We start from the raw sequence: 27217 nt of genomic DNA, 5'->3' as shown, positions 1-27217 counted from the left end.
GCGCTCTGGATAAAGGCGCTATATAAATGCCAACCATCCTAGAAACCTGTATGTACTGCAGGCTTACCACTAGGGGGCTCCAAAGGACAAAAAGGTCAGCAGAGGAGTCACACCCAATGTAAAGAATCTTTCATCAACTTTTTATTTGAACAAATTAATTAGGTAGTATTGAGTTTTCAATTCCTTTGGTAAAGCGAGCAGTATACTGAACCGATTCTGTGAAAATTTGAGAGAAAAATAAAAAGGGATAACCGCATGCCTGTACCTAGCCTAGCATTCACTGTGTATCGATATCACTCACTGTGTGTCGAGTTCAAGAGCAGAATAAAATAGAACAAGCATGGTGTGAATTGAGTATTAAGTATTTTACTGTTACCACAATGAAACGCATCCAAACGGAATAAATAAATTTGTGAGATGATTAATCAAAAATACTTTTTGACTGGTCACAAACAAAAGCAAAAATTCTAATTATGTTTCCCTGAAAAAGGATCAAATACAAAGTATAAAGTGCCATTGTGCATCAAGATTGTTCAAATCCAGTATAAATAAATCTGTCCTCTTGAAAAGTTTCACAATTAAAAAAATACAGCATACACGAGTCACTAACCTATACAATGACCACTGTTCTTGGGTATTGTACATATATACAGTTTACACAAACCCATATCAAACAAAACAAAAAAAGCATTAAAAGAGTAGTGCATTTTTCTGTGGGTAATGGGTACTGGTCACCATTGAATTATGGTTGGATTTTATGATCTTCCAGAATGTCTTCAGTTTTGTGAATGACTAATGTGCAACTGCTTACAAACTTAAGGACTTTGCAGGATTTAGCAGGACGATCTTATGCTTTCAATCGTTGAAACAGCACCACCGATTGTAATAATTACATTGTAGTCATGAACAGTCCAGGAAAGTGGCTTTTTGTTTTACTCTTTCCCCACAAGGCACATGGAGTTGAATACGTGGGTCCGTGGCTCCTCTGGTCAGAGCAGAGCGCAGGTTGCGGAGTGGGAGCCTGGCCTGCCACCCGGTGCTCTCTGCTGCCCTCTAGGCAGAAGCTGAGTGTCACTGCGGCCAGTCTTCCCCAGCAGCTCCTCGCTCTTCTCCTGGCCGGACGGGCCATCAGCTGGTCTCCTCTCCTGACCGTCACCCCCAACCGTAGTCTCACCCTCCCGCTTGCCTCGCATGGACGCTGATGGCCGTTTGAACAGAGCGATCTGCCCCAGAGAGAGGAGAGAGGAGACTGAGAGGAAAGCTCCATGACCAGTGGTTATGTCCCTGACACACTCCCTCGCAGAACGCAATATGCTGCAATAAACACCAAATAAATTGACTTTTTGGAAAGTATAATGACTCACTGAGCACTATTAGGAACACCTGTATACCTACTTATTCATGTGATTATCTAATTAGCCAATCATGTGGCAGAAGTGCAATGCATAAAATCATGCAGATATGGGTCAGGAGCTTCAGTTAATATTCACCTTAACCATCAGAATGGGGGAAAAAGTGTCATCTCAGTGATTTCGACCGTGGCATGATTGTTGGTGCCAGACAAGTTGGTTTGAGTAGTTTGGTAACTGCTGATCGTCTGAGATTTTCACGCACAACAGTCTCTAGAGTTTACTCAGAATGGTGCGAAAAACAAAAAACTTTTGTCAGCCAAGAGCAGAAAGCTGAGGCTGCAGTAAGCACAGGCTCACCAAAACTGGATAGTGGAAGACCAGAAAAACGTAGCCTGTTCTGATGAATCTCGATTTCCGCTGAGGCATACAGATGGTAGGGTCAGAATTGGACACCAACAGCATGAATCCATGGACCCAGCCTGCTCTGTTAACAGTCCTGACTGGTGGCGGTGGAGTAATGGTGTGGAGAATGTTTTCTTAGCACACTTTGGACCCGTTAATACCAATCAATCATCCCTTGAATGCCACAGCCGATTTGAGAATTGTTGCTGAGCATCCCTTCATGGCCACAATGTACTTATTTTGTAATGGCTAAGAATTGAGACCGTTTTTAGAGCAGTATTAAAGTATTTAAAGTATTAGTATAGTGTCCCTAATAAAGTGCTCAGTGAGTGTATATATCACAGCAAAGCATTTCAAAAATAAAATTATTGCAAGAGACAAAATGGTTCACAAAATTATTTTTTTGTGCTGCAATATTAATGACATTTTTGGAAGGGGGTAATTAATAGGATCATGCGAAATACAATTCTTCTCAATTTCCGAGGAAGGAAATGAACATAAGCCAAATGAATCAACTGTTTGTACTATATAATTTAGAAAAACCAACCTTTCGAGTAGTCCCAAAAAGGCCCAGTGATTTCCCCTCTTTTGTCCCATTATCCGATCTGTTATTGGAGTTTGGCTTTACTTGTGTTTGTGAAGCACTATTCTCTTCAACTTCAGATGCTACAAAAAAGGGATACATTACCATTTTGATCTCACAATGATGGGGCTGTAAAATGCTGATGATATTCCAACAACAGGTTTACAGAGACTGTAATATTTTATTTCAACATATTTTTAAATTTCAGTGAATTTCATTTTCGGAAAGGAAAGCCAGAAACTCATTCACAGTGACGTAAGTCCTAAATTCTCATGTTGCCCTCATTCTGAGACACACAATGTGATGAAACTTGACCTTCCCTTCAAGTTGACAAATTGCTAAATGTATAAAAATGTTATACAAAAATACACAAATATCATACAGCTTACCTTTCTGCACACCATCCACAACTGTTTCCTCTTTTATGACTTCAGATTCCTAACGAAAAGATGATACATTTGTAGAAACTCAAATAAATCAAAACAGGAACTGTCATGATCAGGCCTTGTGTTAATATTTAAATGTAATGCCAGGTTGAATGGGGAAAATGTAGCCATTTACATGTACAGTATCCATTATTCTCATATGGACATCACACATACAGTGCCCTTCATGTTTGGGACAAAAAACCATTATTTATTTATTTGCCTCTGTACTCCACAATTTCAGATCACATGTGGTTACATTGGACATTGCCTGATTTTAATAAACGCCATTTTAATACATTTTGGTTTCACCATGTAGAAATTACAGCAGCGTACATACATTGCCCCCCCCCCCCCCTCCATTTCAGGGCACCATGATGTTTGGGACACAGCAATGTTATGTAAATGAAAGTAGCCATGTTTAGTATTTTGTTGCATATCCTTTGCATGCAATGACTGCTTGAAGTCTGCGATTCATGAACATCAGCAGTTGCTGGGTCTCTTCTCTGTGATACTCTACCTGGCATGTCCCCTTAAGTTCTCTTCAGCATATGATAGGCATGCACAATTGGGGATCGGGTGATGGGGGGTAATTTATCATTTTCTTAGCTTTGAAAAACTCATTACATTATATTTACATTACATTAATGGCAGACGTCTTATCCAGAGATGTCCAGACGTCTTATCCAGAGCGACGTACATTAGATTAGACTAAGCAGGAGACATTCCTTGAGCAATGCAGGGTTAAGGGCCTTGCTCAAGGGCCCAGTGGCTATGCAGCTACACCCCCTGTACCTTAACCACTACGCACGCTACAGGCCACTGCTCAAACTCCTCTGTTGGTTTAGTAGTATGTTTGGTATCATTGTCTTGCTGTAGAATGAACCGCCAGCCAATGAGTTTTGCGGCATTAGCTTGAGCTTGAGCAGATAGGATGTGTCAATACACTTCAGAATTCATTCATTTTGCTTGTACCATCAGCAGTTATATCATCAACGAAAACATTGCGATTGACTAGTCAACCATTTCCTTGTGGGTTTGTACGGGTGAACCACTTGTTTTTGCTTAACATTTAACAGACACCATATCTGTGTTGCCAGCTGAAGAAAACTTTATTGTTTGAGATCATGAACTATTATTGGAAGTTGGTATGACAGTGTAAGAGAAGGCATCACCCTGGTGTACACATTGAGAAGAACACTTGGAGAGGGGAGCTGTGCCCTGTACCTGGGTTTTAGTTCCGAGAGAACGGTCCCCGTCCTGAACTGGTCGTGTGCCCGTATCTCTAGATTTATCCTGAGGTGCCTTGGTTTCCTTCTCATTTTCCTTCTCCGCCACCTCATCATCTACATCTTCTTCCTCATCCTCATCCTCATCCTCCTCCTCCTCTTCTTCTTCTTCTTCTTCCGCCTTTTCTTCTTCCTCTCTATCTTCCTCAACCTCTTCATTTTCCTCACTCTCCTCAGTTGTCCTGTGCCTAATATCCTGTTTAAAGCAGCAGCAATCATTGGTCACTACAGACAACAGCAACAACCAAAAGGAAAAAGGAAACACTCATTTTACTAGATGCATACTGTTACTTAAGTTCATTGTGGTTTAATGGTGAGAGACCTGGGAGGTTTGACAAAGAGCACAGCTGGTGTACACCCTTGAACAACAACATACTTCATAGGAACACTACTGAAACGCCAACCTGCTCGACTAACAAATATTTGCATGTATGCACAATGCTAATGTATAAACAATTTTCGAAATTGTGAAAATAATGACAAACAGCCACAAGAGCAGGCTATAATTATAAGTATATATTATTCTACTTTTCATATTAAATAAGAGGAGAGTTCTTCTCACCAATATCATCACAAGTAATTAGTACTTTAAGGAACTCTAATAAATTACATGCATCTTGCACTGGGAGCTGGCTGCCAAAGAAGACAAATGAGAACAAATAGAAGGGCAGATCCTTCATGGGGTATTGCACAGGTCACACAGGAAGGAAAAATACGACTTGACATAAAACTAGATATGGGGCCGGACCACAGACAAAAATTAAGCTTACCCTTAGACTAAATTGAGTTTTGTTTGGATAATCTACATTCAAAATTGAATTTAGTCTAGTCCCCAGACCCCAAGAGTTTGGATTCCCCACTATATCACTCCCTGCTCTTCTCAGTGGACCCAGTCCAGTATCACTCACCAGTGTTGAACAATACCCTCATTCAAAAAAGAGTAGACCCGAGTACATTGGTTAATGTTTGCATTAAGCAGTTGCTTCCACTAAAGGGTTCATTCTTTACAAACTGCAAGTTCAAAACAGCAGTATACATATTCCTCGTTATGAAGATTGATGGGTAGGCTTGAAACTTGAAAGAACAGCAGGTTTAAACTACACACTGCCAAAAGAGAAGAAAAATACCATTAACAGTAAAATAAAGGGAAAACTGATATTTGTGTGCATTTATCCAGTAAAACCTTAATGAGCTAGATTTCAATGAAACAAACTGGATTAAAGTGAATTTTCATTTCAGTGGCCTCGTAAATATGCGAGGTCTGGGTGGAAAGCCTCTTTTATCTTCTGCTTCCTCCCCCTCTTCCTCACTGTCTCCATTGTCTGCATGCTCTTCTCCACCTCCCTCTACTTCATCTACCTTTCTCCTCCTCTGAAACACGTTTCCCTTCCTCTCATTCTGCCACATTTACATCTTCCTCATTCCCCTTTCATCTAGCCTCAAACTCACTCCCATCTTTCTCTCCTACTTCTGTCCTTCTCTTCTTCTCCCACTCTCCAGTTTATCCATGGTCCCATCATAATCCTTCAATTTCTTATTCCACCTGGTATCAAATCATCACCATCTTTATCTTTTGCACCATCCTCTGCTACAATAAGGGCTGTAATTATATGGAATTTCCCATACTGCAGTGCCAATAGATTTAATGGTGGTCAAGTGCCCAAACCCGCGGTAAGCCTTCCCATCGCCGCGATGTGTGGCGATGCGGCAGTTATTGTTGCAGCCCCAGCTACAATCTCATCTTTAACCAATATTTCACCCACTGGTGGCTCTGTCAATCTAGTCAAGTACAAAATAGAAGCATTTTCACTGGTGGTCATAGACTTTTGGATGCTTGTCTTACTGACGTACATTTAACTTCTAAAAGTCTTCCAGCTGTGCGTTGTACTTGAACTGTTCACTTTCTGTCTGTACAGGCATCTGTGGGCTTTCACTTTGCTTCTTTTGATCTGCTTTTCACTTTCACTTCTGGACTTCCCTAAGTTTCTTAGCTTTTACAGGCATGCTTTTCATGTCACTGAGCTGGGTCAGATGCATGCCTTTGGTTGAAACGCCTGACAACAAAACTGCAACAGGATTTACAGGATAAGTTACATCCACCAAGTTCAATCCACCACATATGTAGGCAAGTGATGAGCCTAGATGGGTTAAAAGGAATTTTCTTGTCATTATATAATCTAATGTTTATATGTTTTTAACCGGCTATGCTGACAGTGTATGGTGTATACATTGCAGTAAAGTGTATATAAGTGTATGACTTCATAAGACACTAAAAATCTTTCCTCAATACAAACAGCAAACTGAGTACCAAGCAACCAGTTGAATCAACACAACCATTGTTCATCATGGGTTTAACGAAGAGTATATAGTCTGCAATACCAATCCGGTCTGGTTGTACAAATCACAGCAACAGTATCAGCAGCACAGATATTCAGACTCACCTTCTCCTTGCGAACAGGAGAGAAGGTCGCAGTATTGTCCCTGGGGTCGATCTTCCTCACATGGGTCTGTCCCAACACAGTGGTAATTGGAATTTAGAATCACTGTCAATGGCTAAGAACCATAGTCAATTTCTGTAATTTACCTAAATAGAATGCACAACAAGATACTGAACTAAAGTACATCATGACAATAATCACATTACAAATATACAAATGGATGCATTCATTCATTTTATTTAATAAACTGCTGTGAAAGAAATGAAGCATTGTAATCTTTAAATTAAACATTTCTATATCACACAGTAAAGTAGCTAAAATAGATTTTGTCAGATATACAGTGCAGTCCATAAGTATTTGGATAGTGGTACAATTTGTGTTCTTTTGGCTCAGCACTCTGGCAGATTGGATTTGAAATGAAACAATGAATAGATTAAAGTACAGACTGTCACCTTTAAATTGAGTGTATTTACATCCAAATCAGGTGATCCTTGTGGGAATTACATCCTGTCCCCCATTTTATGGGACCAAAAGTAATTGGACAGTTGACTTCTAGTCGTGTATTAATTTGCTTCCTTAGCGCATGTATAGGAAAGCTTTCAGTATCCAGTCTTTTGATTGCCTTTGGAGTCTGTTATAAGTGCTAAGTCAGAGACATAGGCCAAACAATAGGCTTAAGAAAATAGACAGTTTGGAACATCATAAAGAAGAAAGAGAGCACTGATTAGCTCAGTAATTTCAAAGGGGCTAGTGGGCCAAAGAAGACCTCTACAGTTGATGACAATTCTCACCATAATGATGAAAACACCTGTCCGAGAGACTATAAACACTCTTCAGGAGGTAGACATGGATGCGTGAGTGACAACTCTCCATATAAGTCTACACTGCAAGATGCAAACCACTAGTTAGCTGCAAGAACAGGGTGGGCAAGTGATGCCAAGAGCAAAGTGTGGAGTCCAAAGGGAACTGCCCAAGAACCAAAGTTTCCCCTGTGAAACATAGTGGGGTTACATTTGGGGTTCAGATAAAAAGATGAACACAAGACAAAAGCTGAAATTCTGAACTTGTATTTCCTGGTATTTACGGCCCTGTGCATCAGATTTGGGGGATCGAGGAAGTGCGGCCTTTCTACAGGTAATATGCATTAAAAAAATGTACATTTTTAATGATGCTTAAAAATTAGGATAGGTAATTGCTGAATTTGAAATCCAACGCCTAGTATTACATAAAAATGTTTTACTAAACTCTACATAAATAATATTATATCAAAATATGTATCTTTTTTTAAATAACACACCCTACTTAATGTCAGCACATTACAAAACAAATAGATGTTCCACAACTTAATTAAACATACATCTCTGATGTACAAGGACTAGTTCCAGGGCCTTGTGGTTTCTGAGATTCCACTGCCCGGCCAGAAGAGGGGAGAAAAAATGTAAATAATAAAATAAAAAGATGAAATATAAAATATTTTTTTAAAGGTTTTTGACTAGTAAGTGGACATGGAGTCTGATGACGTATATAATCCCTCCGGAAATCAATGAAGAAAGAAACCGAACAACTGGTATAAGCCACCCCCTATTGGGGGGGATTAAGTATTGAACGCCATGGTTACTGACAGTTAAGAGTACTCCTGGGCAAAGAAATGACTTTCCTCAGCAGAAGCACATTTTTAAATCATTAAATCATGTTCTCCTTAGTACAGCAATTTCGGAGCATCCTGGCCACTTAACTGATCATTAGGCGATAAACCAAGTGAGCTAAAGACTGAGAGTGTCGGTTCGATTAAAAACCTGCCACAAATATTGCAAATTGACTTCAGGTTTGTTAGATAGATATGGTTAAGAAAGTTTTTCCAATTAATAAGAATGACTTATTTCTCTCAAAAAAAAACTTTAAAAAAATGAATGGGGGCTCAGGTGGCAGTGAATAAGTCAATATAACATCAACTCCTCAGTTTTCCCCTGTCCATATCCTAACCTTATCAATTGTAAGAAAAAATAAACAAATAAACAAATAAAAATAATCCTTGATAAGCCTTCAACATTCAGGTTGACTTGCCTGGTTGACTTGCCTGGTTGTGATAATGAAAATATCTGCAGTTGAAAATGACGTGCTAAACGATACACTTTACAGTAAGGTGCGCCTAAATCCACCACATTTTTATTGTGAGCCACAACATTTGCCCACAAATAGCCGAGATTTACATTTTGCAATTTTTTTATTACTTTGAAATTGTACAAGCCCGCTGCCTCATTGGCAAGTCTCAGCCATGTTCATGCAAATCCACAGGAAACACACTAATTTAGAGAAGCCTACTTAGCCATTAGGAATCTTGTGTCTACTAGATAAAATGAAAAATCAAAGCAGATACAGTGCTTACCATGTTAAGCAGGTCAGTGGTGTTCCCGAAATCTTTCAAGCTCTCATTGTTTTCTGCATTTTCACCAACAGGGGGCTTCTCACTTGTGGCTTTTACAAGACGCAAGTTTTCCAACTTTTCTGTAATTGGAATAATGTATTTCTGGTAACAGGCACCAACGACACAGCAGTGAGACAACAGATTATTTTAACCGGGTGGGCAAAATTTCATGTGAAATCAGATTAGCTTGAGTCAACGGTTCTCAAAGAAAATTCTACAATATTAAGGGGATTTCCAATGCATGAATTACATTTAAATGAATTTCCTCAACTCACTGACTTGACATGAAATCGACCCTGAAATTTGAAACAAACACACAGGCATGAATCTCGGGTAGGATCCAGAACATACTGGCCACCTAATAAGAACATAGAAGCCTACTTGTCTGGTTTAAATGAATATCAATAAAATAAAAATAAAACACATTGTAGGCAGGAAAAGCACAACAAAAAATACATGGCACTCAGGTCGCTGTCACAAAAGTTTAAAAAGCTTTTATTCAACAGCTGTAGGAGCACACCTACGTGTGTCAACAAACAAGCTTTCCTCAGGATACCTGCAACGTGATACTTAAACAAATGAGAACCAAGCTAACTCCAACATTGGTGACAAATGCAGTACCATTCTTAGTAGACACGAGGTCCTTTATGCGGTGAATGCCATTCCGGATCTTTCCATCAGGCAGGTCCCGAGGGAGGCGTCTGGGGGGGATGGTCCGGCTGGCCGTGGGCAGGGAGGAATTCAGGTTGGTGGAGGTCAGAGGTGGCAAGGTTCGGAACATCATCGTATGCTGCTCTGGAGATCGCTCCTGAAAACACATTACAGCATTGTAATAATCATTATTACTATTATTATTCTCATCATCATCGGCCAGCCATTTTAGACCAGAGCCGTTTTGGAGGCTTGACAAGAACAACAAGAACTTTCCCTGCAATGTTTAGCAACATAGAAAATAAGCACCAACTGAAAGATATGGTAAGAGTGTAATCGCACAGCACAACCAATTTTTGCACAAATCTCACCCTTAAAGAATACCCAAAACAACTAAATAGAAGACTTAGAAGCACATTCACAGAACACTTACCTAGACTTATTACAATATTACATGAGTGTATTAACTAAAATACTAACCAAAATGCATGAACATAGTTCTATAAATGTGTAGTTTTGAGGTCTGAGGTCATGCGGTGCAGCAATTCACAGAACAGTGCACCTGCCAATGGAATGACTAGAGTGATGGAATACTGACCCCTTGTGGAAAAAAATGAATTGAAGTCATTTCGCACAGTGACTGTCAGATTATTCTCAATGCCAGAGCCCTTCTTCAATAACGCCCTCACTCTCGATTCCCTGCCACATTCCCCAAACATCCAGGACCATCACATACAGAATCAGGTAACAGACAGGGTTTTCACACCCTGTCTATGTCTATGTCTATGAATCTAACCCTGGGGTATGAGTATTCCAGAACATTCATGGCCCTGGGCTACAGGAGCCATTAGCTCCTAATCTTCAATGCAAAATTGTATCCCACTGACCTTACCCTGGGGTGATCTGAACTTTTTGGTGAAAACTTACAAAATGTTTAAGAGCAGGGGAACACAACTCCAGTCATGGAGGGCAAGGGCATACTTTTTATTTATGCAGTTACTTGGACTTAAGGACCTAAACAGATGTTTATGCTAATTTTACTATGCTAATCACTCCTATACCAAACTACAGTGAATTGTTTTCACCAAGCATACATATTCAGTCTGCAGCTGCATTTCATTAAATGTAGATTTTATTAAAAATGGCAGATTGATTCAATGACAGGCCTAATGAAAAATTTTAAATGGCGGCCAGCATGAAATCCCAAAATGAAACTACCTCCCTGTGCTCCCCTGCTTACGAGACTAACCTGCTGGTTAGCCCAGGGTTAAAGAAAGCTAGCTAGACCAGGGCCCCGCTTGAACAATCTAGGATACTTTAATGCGCCTTGTGTGAAATCATTTGATTAATTAAATTCAGCCTTATTCCATTTCATTCATGTAAACTACGATTTGTTTAGTGAACCTAGCATTGAATTATCTCGGATAACTATGTGCCCCTGCTCTGCTACAAAGGGTAGATGAATGGCATGCCAAAAACTAGATCATACACCCTATATGAACACAGGGAGGTGCGGGGGGTGTCCATGTCACAACTGATAAAAGTAGGCTCTGGAGCCCACAAAGTTCCAAAAAGTATTTTTTATCTTAAATTTTAAAAAAAGGACAAAGGCCCTGTGCAAAAGGTCTGGGAACCCTGTCAGTTAGTACTTTGTAACTCCTCCTCTGGCAGCTATAACAGCTTGTAAAGAGTCTTTCTTTTAATTATTGCTTTTGGAATTTTCCCCTGTTCCTCCTGGCAGAATTTCTCTAGCTCAGAAATATTCTTCGGTCTCCTTGCATGTACGACATGTTTGAGATCTCTCCACAGATTTTCAATAATATTGAAGCCTGGGGACTGCGATGGCCATTCCAAAACCTTCATCAAACATTCCTGGAGGTACTTCATGGTTGATTTCGAGGTATGCTTTGGATCATTATCTTCTCACCAGGTCTCGGCCATTCGGTCTGAAATCTTTCTTGGTCTTCCAGACTGAGTCTTCCTTGACTTCAACTGTTCCATTTATCTTAAATTTTCAAATAATGTTTCTGACAGTGGAAATGGGTAGTTTGGAACATTGAGTTTTTGTAGCCTTCTCCTTCTTGGTGGAAATTAACCATCTTTATTTTGACAATTGTTTAGAGGAACCCATGGTTGTTACTTCAGAATAAAAAGTTACTTCATAATAAAAAGTTCAGCCCAGGAATTATACTCACCTGACTCATTGAAGCCCTAATGAGTAAATCATCGGTGTCTGGGCCTTAGTAATCATCTTTTTAAAAAGTAACAAAGAATAATCCAAAAGAGTTTGCAAACTTTTGCACAGGGCCCTGTTTTTTACGATTTATAAACGGTAAAAATTTTAAATAAAAAGCTTTAAAATTTGCAGAACAGTCTCATGTTTAACTACAATTTAGAGTTCAGGTTTGCTTTTGATCAAATACAGATTCATTGTAACAGACATTTAAACCAGGGGTGGCCACATTTTTACACCCCACCGTAGGCTATTACATTGAAGTGCCGTGCCACACCCAATAGAAAAGTCAGTGTCATCAAATTCATTCCAGGATATGGTTCAGTTTCAGGCCCAGATAGCAAGCAACTCCGGACCGGCTCTTGGACCTTGCTATCTGGGACTCGCCTGTTAACTTCACTAATACTTTTTTTGCTGTCAGCTTTGGCTTCATCATTGTACTTTTTTACCTACATTGTGCATTTCAGTCATCTATGAAACAAGTGGACAAATAAAGTTTATTATGTAAAATGTGTCATTATGTAAAACAGTATCTGGTAAATGATTCCTTCACAACTAAACTGACTCGTAAAGACAGCCTTAAAAGTTCTCCGTCTGAAAAAAACATGTCCCCTTCTAAATGCTCTTTAGAACCTCACCTGCAAAAGTTGAGCTCATTTCTGCCATCTGAGTGCAATTCCAAACTTGTGCTTAAGACACGGTTGTCTTAGCAACAAGCCCATCTAAATTGTGAAATCCCTTAATGAAATTGAACATCCTGACTTTACCAAAACATCAACAATCTAATCGGGTGACCCGAGTAAGCAACTTATATGAAATAGGGCCCAGGACCACAGTTAGCCCAAGCGTTAAGGGGATGTTAATGTATCATACTCTGGGTATGTGTATCATGGTCTGCTCATAGCAAATTGTGGTCTGCTGTGATGACAAGTGAAGATACCGACAGAGACCCAAGCGGGGCAGGACCGGGAACGGGACCCACCCTCTCCCTACGCCTGACCCGTGCGGACAGGCTCCGGTTGAGGGTGCTGGAGACAGTGCTGTCCCCCAGGACCTCCGTGTAAGACTTCTCCAGGTAGCTCTCAGTTACATCGTCCTCCTCTAGAGACAAGTCCTGCGCGTCTTTGGGCCTGGGCGTGGCCAGCACCAGCATGTGACAGCCACCGCACGTCACCTGGAGCGCGTGTGCCACACACACAGAAACGAAACACACACCAGTCAGCATGGTAACCGATGGTTCTTACCATAAAACGACCTGCATGAATTGCAGTGGAGCTTACTGGCTACCCAGAGTACATTGTTCTGAACACCGCCCAGAATGTTTAAAAGCTGCCAAGAACAGATCTGTTTGCTTAGGCACAGTTACCTTCATTTCACTTAAATCAATAACCCTGGAACCACTGCAGAAAGCATGCAACTATTATGGTTTAGATGTTTATCATCAATGTCCACTATAGTGTGTACATATTCTTTACACTGAGCTAACCTGTAAAAGAGTCAGAATTCTACTTCTGATTCTGGAAGGCCAAATTAATAATAAATAGTATAAATAATAAAGATTTTGCTGGCAGTTGGGAAAGAGAGACTCTTACCATCTGCACATAGTATCTCAGGAAACGTGTGCAAAGCGTTGGCTTAAACTGGTTGGTAAAATTCTCTTCCCCCAAACCCAGTTTTCCATGCCGTCCATCCCCAAACGTGTAGAGAAGGCCTTTGTCTGCAACCAGGATCACAAGATGAAAATAAGACGAAAATTTACCCAAACCGTCAGTAAGTCTTACATGCACCTGCCACTCCTTCTCTTTCATTTGGCAAATGACTCTAGAATGATTGTTTTCAATAACAGTTAAACGCCACAGATTGGTTTTCCACGCCACTAAACGCTCACTAATGGAGCAACGAGAGAGCTTCCCCGGCACTGCCCCCCGTTACCTGTATTCTTAACTGCCAACAGTAATTGAATCAGCAATTACGGTAATTAATTCAATTTGAATGTCTCTCTGGGGTATGCAAGCTGGGTAAATGTAGGGGAGTCGTAGATTAGACGGCACCGAGAGGCACCCACTGCGTCCGAAATCACAAGCTAGTTTTCCATTTAGTCCAAAACAATAGCTGCATAAAATAGTGTGTTAAAATTGCCCGGATATCACACTAGATTCAGTGAAATGTCATAGCATGCGAACACTGGTCACTACACTGGTACAACAGTGTATTGTGCTAGGTCACAACCCTGACAAGCAGGAGGGTGCTGTTCAAATCAATGCAGGGAAAGAAATGAACAATTTAAATGCGAGTACTACCTTTAACTAAGCTCAGCAGAACGTAGTTAAAATTACTTGTACACTAAAGCCGCCTTATGTACATTGCGGACTTAATTTTAAACGGTGCTCCAGAGTCCACGCGACCTCAGACTGGGGTGACGGTTCACCTGTCAGCAAGACAATGACCCAAAATAGTGTATAGTGATTGACTTCAGACCGTATGACAGCCACGGTCCGAAGCACAGCGGTGTAGGGCGGCTGCTTGCCTGTGATCACCGCAGTGTGGTTCTCTCCGCAGACCGCGTGCTTGACGCGGCCCTTCCGGAAGTGCTCCACCACTCTGGGCAGCGGGGACTCGAAGGTGAAGGTCCCGTGGCCCAGCTGCCCGAACTGACCGAGCCCAAACGAGTACACGTCATCCTCTGGAACAGAAAATTAGCAGAAACCTGGGATTGGTCAAGGGTTTTGTTAATTACTGTATACCCCTTGGGCTGCTCGCTTCCAGCCTGGCACAGTGCTGGATACTCTCTGGTCCATCGGTTATTGACAAGCTTGGATGGGAGAAAGGCCTGGTCATGTCATTATGTACCATTATGTAGATTACGTACACTTATGCAGCACATTATTTTCGCTGCTAGGACCTTACATGCACTACTGGTGAAATGAGGCACAAAATCTTACATTTCAAATGTCTCGATGCAATGAATGACACAAAACACCGGACTCTGACTCTTATGAATGCAAACTAGCCGTTATAGCACCACGAACTGGCCAACTGGTATCATTTTTATTGCCGGAGGAGTGAGTAACATTTGCAAGTCATCTAACCAAATGTAATAGCGCTATTCCTTTCAGTGACCCAGATACTTTTACAATAGTGTTCCAGCACGTGCTGGGAACCTTAATTAGTTTTGCAGTAAGGATCCGTTTAAAAGCTGTTCAGAGGGTTTAAAGCCATTATGAATGCATGAAAGGCATTAAAGCAGCAGTAAGCCAATCAAATAACTCCGATCCATCCAACCATCCATTATCTTAACCCGCTTATCCTGAACAGGGATGCAGGGGGGCTGGAGCCTATCCCAGCATACATTGGGCGAAAGGCAGGAATACACCCTGGACAGGTCGCCAGTCCATCGCAGGGCACACACACCATTCACTCACACACTCATACCCATGGGCAATTTAGACTCTCCAATCAGCCTAACCTGCATGTCTTTGGACTGTGGGAGGAAACCGGCGTACCCAGAGGAAACCCACGCAAACCAGGGAGAACATGCAAACTCCACACAGAGAGGCCCCGGCCGACCAGGATTTGAACCTCCTTGCTGTGAGGCGGCAGTGCTACCCACTGCACCATCTGTGCCGCCCCTCAAATAACTCTCTAACAATGAAATACGAGATGGCCAAGCAGATCCATCTTTTTTAACCTTGACTCAAAATTTGACAAGCTGAATCTTGGAGACCACAGAAGCAGCCAAAAAAAATTTAAGCTCATTTTTACCGGCCTTTACTCTACCTGTGAGCACCACAGTGTGCCCGCCTCCACAGGCCACCTGGATGACCCTGTCTGAAATCGCAGGCACCATCTGCGGGACCCTGTGGCTGTCCAGCAATTCAGGAGGTAGGCCGAGCTTCCCGTTGTCGCATTCTCCAAACGTGTACAGGTCCCCATCAGCTGCAGCGTGACAGGAAACGGAAACAGGGATTCAACCCTGGTACAGCAGGAGCCACATGTATGCTGGCTTTGCTACCAAACGATCTCAGGACTAATCAAAGACATTTAATCTGCACAAAAGGCGTCATTTGCCACAGCATATTACATGAAATGTAATCCTCAGATGATCTGATTACACTGAACTGATGGGAGTCTTTCAAAGAATATGCACTATTCATTTTTGCAATACAAGTATCTGTGTCTGGCAGAATGTGGAATTAAGGTGGTAAATAATACCTCATTAGATATTTGAAACTGATTTCAAAATCAGCTAACGACACTTTACACTTGAGGAATTGCAATAAAGGTCAAAATGAAAGCCAGCATACACAGGGATCCAGGACAAGGCTTAACTCAAACACTGCTGTAGTGTGCTTATAATCCATTAGGCCACTAAACAATGACACACATCCAGCAGCATGCATGGTAACGGCAGGGTAAATTATAGTGCCAGGTGAGGATAAAGAATGTATCTGAAGGCTGTTAAGTTTCCTTCAATAACACTCCTAGAGTCAATAAATCACTGGGGACATTTACAGAGTGTGTGGGTAGATCCATATTCTCCCCGGAAAAGGTATAACACTATACTCATCAATTTCCCACATGCACGTAACAAGCAGCTCTACTATGGCACGTAAAACAATGTTGCAGGGCCTGACGGAGGCGGCGGAGATGGGCGAAAGCGGAGGGACGCACCGGTGACAAAGGCAGAGTGGTAGTATCCACAGGACACCCAGGACACAGGTCTCCCCACTGTCACCTCCTGAGGGGTCAGAGCACCACCCTCAGTCCCCAGGCCAATCTGACCCTCTGAGTTATCACCCCACATGTACAGTCTCCCTTCCTCTGGAGAACAAATCAGAATAAAATAATAACAATCAATCCACATCATATTCATACCCCTAATAATAATAACAAGTGACATCTTTCATGCAATATACTCCAGTCCTAAGTGCTTTCAGAGACAAAGTACATAAAGAAACATGGCAGGTGTGAGGTAGTCAGATCCCAGTGATAAATAAAACACAATACAAAACAATAAAGCCTGTAGTCATAACAGCAACCTAAGACAATATCATAAAATAATAGTAAAGAGAAACAACTTAGCGAGCAATATGTTTTCATGTTTTTTTAAATCCACATTTCCTGCTTCTCCAAGGTCTCTTGGCAACGTGTAGGTTTTACATAAAAAGATAATGTTGCTTTGCAAGGCAGGGGAAAGGAAACCACAGTTTGTTGGTCCTAATGAAGACCCGGGTGCTGGTCGAAACCTTGATCATGTTGCTGTGACGACTAATAAGCCGCTGGTTTAGGAAGCAGCAAATGTGGTGGGTGGCTAGCATTTCCTTTTTCCAATCTAAGAAGAGCCCAAGGCAAGAGACAAGGTCTTACCTGTGAGAGCCGCAGAGGTGTTGGATCCTGCTGCTAGCATTTTAATAGGACTGCGGCTGCTGAAGAAGTCTAACCGCTGGAAGGACGTCCTCTCCTCGCAGTCCCCAAGGCCCAGTTGACCCTCGCCGTTACCCCCAGCCGTGTACACGTTCCCCCGAGCTGAGACACACACGAGCGTTACCACCTAGTCAACCAGGGCCACACCCAGGCTCCAAATCAAGGGCGTCTGACCGTACTGGAGAACGGCTTGAGTGGGGCAGACTTTTATTCTTGCCCAGCACTGAAGCTAGCCACTCAAAGAATCAACCAATTATGGTCTTGGTGGAATCAGTGGTGGTATGAAAGAGAAGCCAGTCCCATACTCCAGCCGTTCTCAGAGAAGACAAATTAATTATCTTGAGTGATCCTTAACAAGGTTCTCAGCGGGTTCAGCATTATTTTCAATCAGTATAAACTTCTGTTATCGATTTGGGAGTGCAGACATGCATGTTCTCCTTTCCAAAGCAGGTCTGTGTTCTCTCAAATTGACAGTTGTGCTTACACAGACATCATTACACAAACAGTCAGATGAATACATTTCATGTGCAACGTAACAGAAGTACTTGTAGGAAGCGTAGTCACTAGTAAGCGAAGACATACAGGGGGGATTGTCCCCTGCTTAGTCTACTCAACTAAGTTATTTTGGATAGAAGCGTCCACTATAACAGTAATGTGATGTCCTGGTAAATGAAACCATTCCATCGCTTGAGCCAGTTGTGCATTGCTTTGCGTGCCTGCCGGCACTGGATTCAAAGCCAGCCCGTGGGGCCCATGCATGCACGAGGACACTGCCTTAACAGGCTGATCCACCCAGCAGTGTCACGTTTCAGGTCTGTCTCGCCATGTTTTATGTTTATTTATGTTTATTTATGTTGTCTTAGTCACGTAGCGTCTTATCATGTATTATGTTGTCTAGGTTCGTCAGGTTGTTTAGTTATGTTTCGTTACGATTTATTTTCTTGTCATGTTTAGTTATGTCTCGTTACGATTTATTTTTTTGTCATGTTTAGTTATGTTTTCGTACGATTATTTTACCTGGTTATGTTGAGTGATTATCGTCTTAGTTTCGCTTTGTGTTATGTTTTGATGCATGTTTATTGTTACGTTAACTGGTCGTTGTTATGCATACACTTTCACATGTTTTTCCGCAAACCTTGCGTTCCGCCTTTTCTCTCTCTCTCTCTCTTTCTGTCATTCACTCCCTAAGTGTTTCCATTTGTCTATTTACTAAAACTACTAACGCTAGATCAGGATTGGGTAGAGACTAACAAACTAATCATGTGTTCATGTTACCTTACGTTTCTCGTGCATGTCATTTACTAATTTACTAATGCTAGGGCAGGATAGGTTTATTACTAACGATTACTAATCTCCTTGTTAAACTTGTCATCCATCGCACCTGTTTTCCATTTCCTTGCTACGCTAACTAATTGTCTGCACCTGTCTACACCCGCATTTATAGCCCAGCCGCGCTACTGTTCACTGCGAAATTGACTGCCTCTGTTTTCCACGCAACTCTTGAGCATTTACTGTTTTGATTACACGTTACGATCCAAGCCTGTTTACCGACCATAGTTTATTGATTTCTGTTTTGTGACCATCGTTTGTTTTTTGACTACGTCCTCGCCTACCGTTTTTGTACTTTTGCCCCGCTGATTGTTTCATGGTTTCGACTCCCGCTTCGCCCACGACTACGCCTCTGCCTGCCGTCCGCCTGTTCATCTGCCCCGCTGACAGCTCTCCTGCTACCGGACCTCCCTGCACGTCTACCGACTACGAGATTGCCTCTTCCCTCGGCACCATGCTTTTTGTTTGTTTTATATTTGTTTGGCTGGATCTTCGTGTATGGACTTTGCTTGTGTTTACTACGCTCCTGGGACTCGTCCCGAATAAAGCCCTAACGGGACTTTATTTAACTATTGTTTCTGAGTCGTGCATTTTGGGTCCAACTCCCACGCACCCGTCTCAAGCAGCCCAATTTGGTGACACCATTTTTATTGGTACAATTCAACTCAATGTTACTCACTTGTGTACACCATTGTGTGATTCCTCCCACAAGCTGCAAGCTTCACCTTCTCACTCTTCAAGGCTTCAGCAAAAGAACAGAAATCATGATTTTAGATGAAACATTAAAAACTGTGGTGATGCATAATGTATAGCTATATGAATTAAGAAACTGCTAAATACTCATAACAGTTTATGGAAAAAGATATCTGGCACTCTAATACAATGTTTTGTTCATTTTGAAAACTGTAAACTGTGAGAGGTTCAGGTCTAGTATTCGAGAAAGTAATCATGCATTCTTTGCACATATGTCGAGGGCACGCATGTGCTGAAGAAAATGGTTTTTCTCATTACCACCTGAAGTGTGCTCTTCCAGAGAACTGAAAATCCATTCTCAGAACATAAATGAACACCTGAAGACACAGGCTACCTCACAGCACAACTGCTGCATGAATGCACCTCAAGATGATGCACACTGTAGTTTCTTATAGTCCCCTTTAACGTGATCTTTTTAAAATAAAAAAGACCTGTTCTCATTGAGACTGCAGGATTAATACAGAATGGACCTCATGCAAGAACATTTTCATATTCTTATAATTTCTCATATTTTTTTGTACAAAGGGCTCGTATGAGTGTGCCACATCAGATTCAACAAACGCTCAGAAAACGGATTTAAGTGAAGATATCTGTTATAATAATGGTATTTTACGGTAATTTAGGTGGGTTCCACGGGATAGATGGCCAATGGGATTAACAAGAACAAGGAAAGTATTGGCATTGACAAAACATAACATGGCGGACCATTGAAGCCCTCTTATTCCTCCTAAACAGTCCACCAAAATACATTCAGGAAAACATTTGTGGTGAGAAATGAGAAATGCAGTTGCTGAATCCTGATTAAATTTGATCTGGAATGCCTAGTTTTAAAGTTTCATCTGAGTTCTGAGAGACAGGTGAGCTGCACTGACTTGTTCAGGACTTCAAGCCTCTCCATAGAGGCAAAAAGCCTTTTACAATTAGTATCGAAGTGAAAATGGTACAATGTTAAATATGACATATTTAATCAAATTTTAAACCAAGATTTACAGTTTCAAAATAATAAAAAAAGGAAAAAGGCCCTGTGCAAAAGTTTGGGAAGCCTGTCACTTAGGACTTTCACTCCCTTTCTTTTTGTCACCTCCTTCTTAGTGGAAGTTAACCATCTTCATTCTGAAATCCTTGGAAAACTGTTGAGGAATCAACCCATGGTTGTTAACGCCAGACAGAACAGCCACTGCACTGCAAAGGCACAGTAAAAGGCATGGACTTCCTAGGACTTCAGAATAAAAAGTACAGCCCTGGTATTTTACTCACCTGACTCATTGAAGCCCTAACAAGTAAATGCCTTGGCTCTGGGCCTTGGTAATCATCTTTTTTTAAAGTAAGAATAATCCAAAACGGTTCCCAAACTTTTATCATTTATAAACAGTAAAAAATAATAATAATAAAAAAGCAATCTTGCTTTATAATTTGCAGAAAGGTCTCATGTTTAACTCCATTTAGAGTTCAGGTTTGCTTTCGATCACATACAGATTCATTGTAACAGACATTTAAGGCAAGGGTGCCCAAGATTTTGCATCCCAATGTAACCAAGAATTAGACATAAGAGAAAATTGGTGAATGCCCAGGTTCTCTTAAATCACTCGTACCAGTGAACAAATAGATTTGTACGAGAGGTTCTTGCATGAGGCTCATTGTTTTATATTATCTTCAAAACTGCCATCACCTATTTCAAGGGCTTTCTCACACATTAATATGATGGTTGACATGTTGCAGCAAGAAAACAGGACTTTGTTTTCCCTTCAAAAAACAACACCCTACAGCATGGAGGTGTTGATTGGGTCTCCAGTGGTTATCTTGCCCAATTACAGCAAATGCCTACTAGTCCACATGTAAAGAGAGGATATTCACTCATCAGCATTTTTTTGACATACAATGGGGTCCAAAAGTCTGAGACCACTAGTGAAAATGCTTCTATTTTGCAGTCTTTTCTCATTTTTCTCATTAACTTTTTCATTACTAATTATATTATCACTATAACAATGCGTGAAAAGTTTAAAATTAATTTTAGAAGTTCTTAGTATTTAGTATGTCCAGCTTTTGCTTCAATGGGAACGGGCACTCGAGCTGGCATGGACTCCAGAAATGTGTACAAAACCTGATGATACATGTTGTCCCAGCATTATTTGACAATGTTCCAAAGAGCATCTTGTAATGTTACGAAATGCTTGGCTTTTATCAGTCTTCAAGTGCCCCCATAAATGTTCAATGGGGTTGAGGTCAGGTGGTTATGAATTGTGCAGCACTCCTTGCTCTTCTATGGTCTTCGAGTAGTTTTCGCAAAGCTTTGAGGTGACTTCGGTAAATTTTTTTAAAATCCTAAAACTTTCTGTTTATTTCCAGGATCACATGAAAAAAAAATATCCCAGATTTTCAATGTGGTCTCAGAATTTTGGACCCCACTGTACATCTAACTAAAATGTAGCCTAGCTCTATTCATGTTCTGTCAGCATAATAGTATCATATACTGGGCTGGCCTATATTTATTATAGTCTGGACACATCCTACAGAAAAAGGACCCCAATTTTGCATCAGAGTGTAGTGTCATTTGCTCATTATCCTGTGTAAGGGTTATGCAAAGATTAAAGGATCTACATTAAAAAAAGAATAACCTAAGAATTCCTAATATCCCCACCCAGGGGGACTGTTCTGAGGAAAAGGCAATTTCCAGAACCTAATAAGCTGTTAACTTAAATGCCACATTAAATCCACGAGAGGGACTCCATGAGAGGGACTGATTGATTGACAGGAAAAAAGCAAAATAGAAACTGTTGAAAGTCCTAACATCTGGTTACTGAAATCTAACATCTGCTCATGGGAAACAACAACTAAAACAGAAAACACTAGCAAAGAGATCATAGAAAACTATGTGTGCCCTCAATTACCTTGAATAATTAGGGAATTCACTGAAACAAAAACAAAGCATTCACAGGGGTCACCAGGAAAATGTTTGGGAAGCTCTGAAATAATCAAGTTCAAACAATATATGCAAAGCAACAAGGTAAGAGTAAAATATACTATATAACAGAAATGTAAAACTGCAGCCCTGAATGGCCTTTGGGTGTTTGCAGACATTTTGTTCCAAGCAATTCTGGCTTAAATTTCGAAACAGCTACACAATACAAAGCAATTCTGATTCAATACTATATCGGGCTACAGTAAAAAGTTTTCACCAAGGATACATGCACAGACTAATCAACCCTGCAACAGAAGGCGGTTATACAAGGACACACAGTGCTGTATTCTCTATGGTATTGTTTAAGATCTGTGGAAAGAGACCATCTATGGATACTCAGCAACAGCCCACTCCACTGTCACCCAGACATGCTCCATCCTCCAAAAGGGCCCCCGAAGAGTTACACATCAGAGTTACCTAGGAAACAGCCACTCTGGCAGTATATGCCTTGATCTAAAATGCTGCTCAAAACAGCCTTACTGTTGTCTCAGCCCTGTGGTCCATTGCTGAACACTGCTCTGACATGTCAAAACTGAATTCCCTTTACACACAACATGAAAAAAGGTGCCACACTACATTTTCACCCCATAAAATTGCAATTTATCAGCTTTAACAAAGCAGGGAACATACAGTAGGGTCCAAAATTCTGAGACAAAATTGAAAATCTCATGTAATGATGAAAATAAACAGCAAGTTGTAGGAATTTCGAAAAATGTAAAACAAATTAAAGTTACTTCAAGGCTTTGCTAGAACTACTTGAAGACCAAAGAAAGGAGTGCTGTGCAATCCAAATAAGCTGATTTGTTATTCTGATAATATAATTGGTAATGAAAAAGTTTGTATAAAATTCAAAAAGAATGCTTTTCACTGGTGGTCTCAGACTTGTTGGACCCCACTGTACATTGGATGGCTATGGTATTGACATGGGCTCTTGCTGTTATTTTAGTGATTATACTATGAGCAACTCCCGATCAGATTACATTCTAAATAAATGTCAGTCTTGAGTCTGTGTCTTAAATCATGGCCCCGAGCAGTTGTCTGGCAGTCGGTTCTATTCCTCGCCCTGGCTGGAATTGAAGTGTCCCTGAGCAAGACGGCTAACCCCCAATTGCTCCCGACATGCTGGTTCGTGTGCGAATGGGAGGCAATTGTAAATTGTAAATTGTAAATTGTAAAGGGCTTTGGATAAAATCACTATACATATTTAAATGCAGTCCATTTACCATTAAATGTGGAGGATACTTTTGCACAACAAATAAGATGTACTGTACAGTGTACCATTTTTTTCCCATTGCTTGCAATGGACACCTGTCATCAAAGAGGCAGCAGCTGTGGATGGCAGCAAAACAACAGAATGCACTTGCTGTACCGAGCTAGCATCTTGAAGGGAGCTACAAAATTCAGCATGACTCACCTTTCACACAAGTGGGCTTGTTCACTGTGGTCTTTGTTCCAAGGCCAAGCTGGCCCCAGTTATTACTGCCAAACATATACAGCTTCCCATTGTCTGTGGGGACCAAAAAACAACACTTGTGGAAAAAGTGAAAAGAACATGTCATGAGCTGCTGCAGAAGGGACACACACTTCAACCATTATTCATGGAGGTTCTAAGTAGGAACAATAACCTGTGCAGGAACATTTCTGAAAATGCCACATGTGTCAGTGATGTAGAATCAGTTTGTTTTACTGTTGAGTAATCCTGCAGTTCAATTCTTTGTAAGAACTACTGGCTATCATACATCTGTATTTGTGTTCTCTGACAGAAAGACAAGCTGAACAAACCATCTACAAGCAGTGCATACAGTAAAACAAATGTCAAAGGTTATTCAGCTCAATATAACCTACTCGGGACAACACCACATGATGACAACAACATAACCACAGTTATGTGGTGGTTGAATGTGCCAGTTGTCTTCGAGCAACAATAAAACAAATGTGCTATTTATTATTATTACTCAGTCATTTAAATGCATTTTAAAACCATTCTATTCGAAGCGTAAATTTCCTACTATAAAAGTTCACCCGAACTGTCTGGGCGTGGTAATGAGAACTGTCAATTAGCTATGACTTGCCCCCACTTTCTTGTAGGCCAGCGGCGCAAACTGCGGATCACGATTTATAGGGGAGGGATAAGGGGAGTGGTTATCCTCATGTTGCGTACTACTAGGAGAACATTCTCAACCGGTTTAAGATAAATGTAAAACGCTTACAACGCTCCAAAACTAAAGAACGGACATATTTATTCTATTTGTTTCATTGCCCTCTTGTGCAAATTGTATAAAAACTTAGAAAGTGTGATCAACCACCATGTTACTCCTTTAACGGATTAGTTAGGTGTACAAACGAATAATTAAGGAATAGATTAATGTTGTTTTATCGTGCTAGTGATGAACCTAACCTAAAAATGTACATTCACTGCATTGGCCAGCTACTAAACTGCAAGTTACAGTTAGGCGATCACTTATAAAGAACACTTCTGGTCACCTGTTATCAACGCTGTGTGTTCATCCCCACAGGAGATTCTCAGCGGTGTGTCATTTTTCATCCAAAATTTGCTGGGTACATTATCGGCAAACTTGCTTTTACCAAAGGTGAAGACGGCTCCAGATTCTGTTAAAGGAGAAATGGGTTTAAATAAGAAAAACCAATGCTATACAGGACCAAACAAATCTACCATTAAAATGTTGCTAGGTAGGATGCTTTATTCATTTGAGATAATATAACAAACTAGTAATCTAAAATATACCGTTTTTGTAAACCTTAGGCAACAATAACAACTTGTGTGAGCCAAAAAACGAGAAATAGATGCCAGTTGGTTTGGCTAATAACAAGCCAAAGACCCAAACTTGCATCACACCTACAACGTCACTAACTTGGCTAACATAGCTGCCCTAATGAAGTTAATCATATCAATCTTAATTAAAAGGTTAACTGGCGACCAATTACCATTAATATAATCGGTAGTTCAACTGCGCCCGGCGTTCAAACACACTTTATACGGTTAAGCTAGCTAGTTATTATTGGTGGCAAGCTAACATGAACTAGTTCATTAACATTAGCAACTAACGTTAGTACGACGATCTAGCTTCATGGCAAAACCAACTATAGCGAAGATAAAGCAACTAGCTACCTAGCAAGCTTGCAAATAACTTTTGAGCCCAAACAACAAAAAGCAGCAGCAGGTCGGTCCTATTAAATAACTTCGCTCGCTAGCTCGCTACTACGCTAGCTAACTAGCTAGCTAGCAAACTTAACTCACGAGATATATTACCTAGCTAGTGTACATTGTAACGGTACTGTTCGACAACTTATCCCGACTGACAAAGAATAGGATACAGTTTTCAAGTGGCATAACGTCGGATGAATGATGCTCTAAGATGCCAATATGGTAGCCTACTATCAAGCTAGCTAGCAAATTCACTCACCAGGTATCTCATCCTCCACCTCCCCTGCCATATTTCGAATCTACCCAGTCTGTTCTCGTACAGTTCTGTGGCTGTATCTCAGTTTTGTTGCTATCGGAGACGACCCGGAAGTAAACATAATTGTCCTGTGGCAACCAAAGGTTACCGCTGTCATAAGCACAAGTACAGGACAGTTCTAATCGTAAGAGAACATCTTTAGCTGGCTAAATTATATTTTTTATCAACCATTTCGGTTATGACGGAAGAGAGCTTATCAAATGTATTAAAGCCAAAGGCGATGTCATAGGTAATGTTCACTTGCATCAGATATAGTTTGAAAGGGTAATATCTTAGCTAGAATATACATTTGACAGATCTATGTTGTCTTAACTTACCGTTAACACAGTGCAATTGTAGCTACTGCAGCTAACGCTATATTTATGTAGCCAAACAGTTTGCAGTGTTTCAAACATTTAACATTAGTATACCGAGGGAGTTTCCCAATATCTGTTTTTGTGTTCTTGTGAACTTGTTTAACGTCATCTTTCACGGTCCAAGTACAGTTCCAATGTCATGAACAGAAGAATACAAGAACGGATAAAATGCCAGAATGTGCTCTTCAACCTTATCGAGGAAGCATCGGATGCATTAATTGATTCTATAATGAAAACAGTCGTAAATGGTTGGCATTTATATAGCGCCTTTATCCAAAGCACTGTACAATTGATGCTTCTTATTCATCCATTCATACATGCACACTCACACACCAACCAGCTCATCAGGAACATTTTAGGGGTTAGGTGTCTTTCTCAAGGACACTTCGACACACCCAGGGCGGGATCGAACAGGCAACCCTCCGACTACCCGACAACTGCTCTTACCGCCTGAGCCAATGTTGCCCCAGTCATTACCAAACTTCGTCATGGGGGCCCCTGTGTAGCCTATGTTTTTTTTTCCAATCACAATTGCAATCCCATAATTTTAACAAGGTGCTTTTCATGTTCAGAGGGATCATGTTCAGCCACATGTCAGAAATCGTTATACATGCCTGTTACAGTCCAATTTCTAAGTTGGCACGATAGGCCAGACAATCAATAGGCCTAAACTAACTCACATGAAAAGATCTACCCCTAACATCCAAAGAAACAAAAAAGGAGTGAGTCTTCCATTAATAAGTTTCCCTTCTCTGACGTAAACTATCTAAGAATGTGCTCAAACAAAAGGAGAACCCGCCTGACCATCTGCCAAATTACAAAAGAAAAACAAATCACATGCGTGCCATCGAATGTAGAGAAAACCTTCAGTAACCGAAAAAATCTCTTACCTGTGTAGGCTAGGCTATATGTAATTGTTTACAATAAAGCCCCAGAACAATGTGAATGAGATTTGTCATTTTCATGGCATGTATAGGCCTAGCTATTTCTGACAGTGTGGTTTAAGATAATAGCCTAGATAATCCCTCTAAACATGAGAAGCACCTATGTAAGAAAAAATAACTGCTGTTTAAAATGTTGTAATTGCAACTGCAGTTGAAACAAAACCCAGTATAC

At 40.8% G+C, this 27217-nt stretch overlaps 1 protein-coding gene across 3 annotated transcripts; it reads right to left on the bottom strand.

Annotated features, from left to right (window-relative positions):
• Positions 1–222: 222 nt before the first annotated feature.
• On the bottom strand, positions 223–25814 carry rpgrb (retinitis pigmentosa GTPase regulator b). 3 transcript variants are annotated; one of them, XM_061235762.1, is made up of 17 exons: positions 25689–25814; positions 24748–24873; positions 23678–23770; positions 19231–19293; positions 17166–17324; positions 16470–16619; positions 15576–15734; positions 14326–14481; positions 13391–13515; positions 12781–12972; positions 9536–9722; positions 8876–8994; positions 6493–6558; positions 3990–4247; positions 2727–2775; positions 2302–2420; positions 223–1223 (listed from the first exon to the last, which is right to left on the bottom strand). In XM_061235762.1, exons 1-17 carry the CDS (start codon positions 25717–25719, stop codon positions 990–992), a joined length of 2286 nt encoding a protein of 761 aa, XP_061091746.1. In that variant the 5' UTR covers positions 25720–25814; the 3' UTR covers positions 223–989. The 3 variants fall into 3 exon arrangements, with proteins under 3 accessions (XP_061091746.1, XP_061091748.1, XP_061091749.1); XM_061235764.1 differs by lacking the exon at positions 3990–4247; XM_061235765.1 differs by lacking the exon at positions 2302–2420 and having other exon boundaries at positions 1031–1223.
• Between the last annotated feature and the right edge of the window lie 1403 nt (positions 25815–27217).

Source organism: Conger conger, chromosome 3 (assembly GCF_963514075.1).
Source record: "Conger conger chromosome 3, fConCon1.1, whole genome shotgun sequence".
Classification (NCBI taxonomy): domain Eukaryota; kingdom Metazoa; phylum Chordata; class Actinopteri; order Anguilliformes; family Congridae; genus Conger; species Conger conger.
The sequence above is the reverse complement of the archived record's forward strand: the minus strand, read 5'-3'. Positions and strand labels throughout refer to the sequence as shown.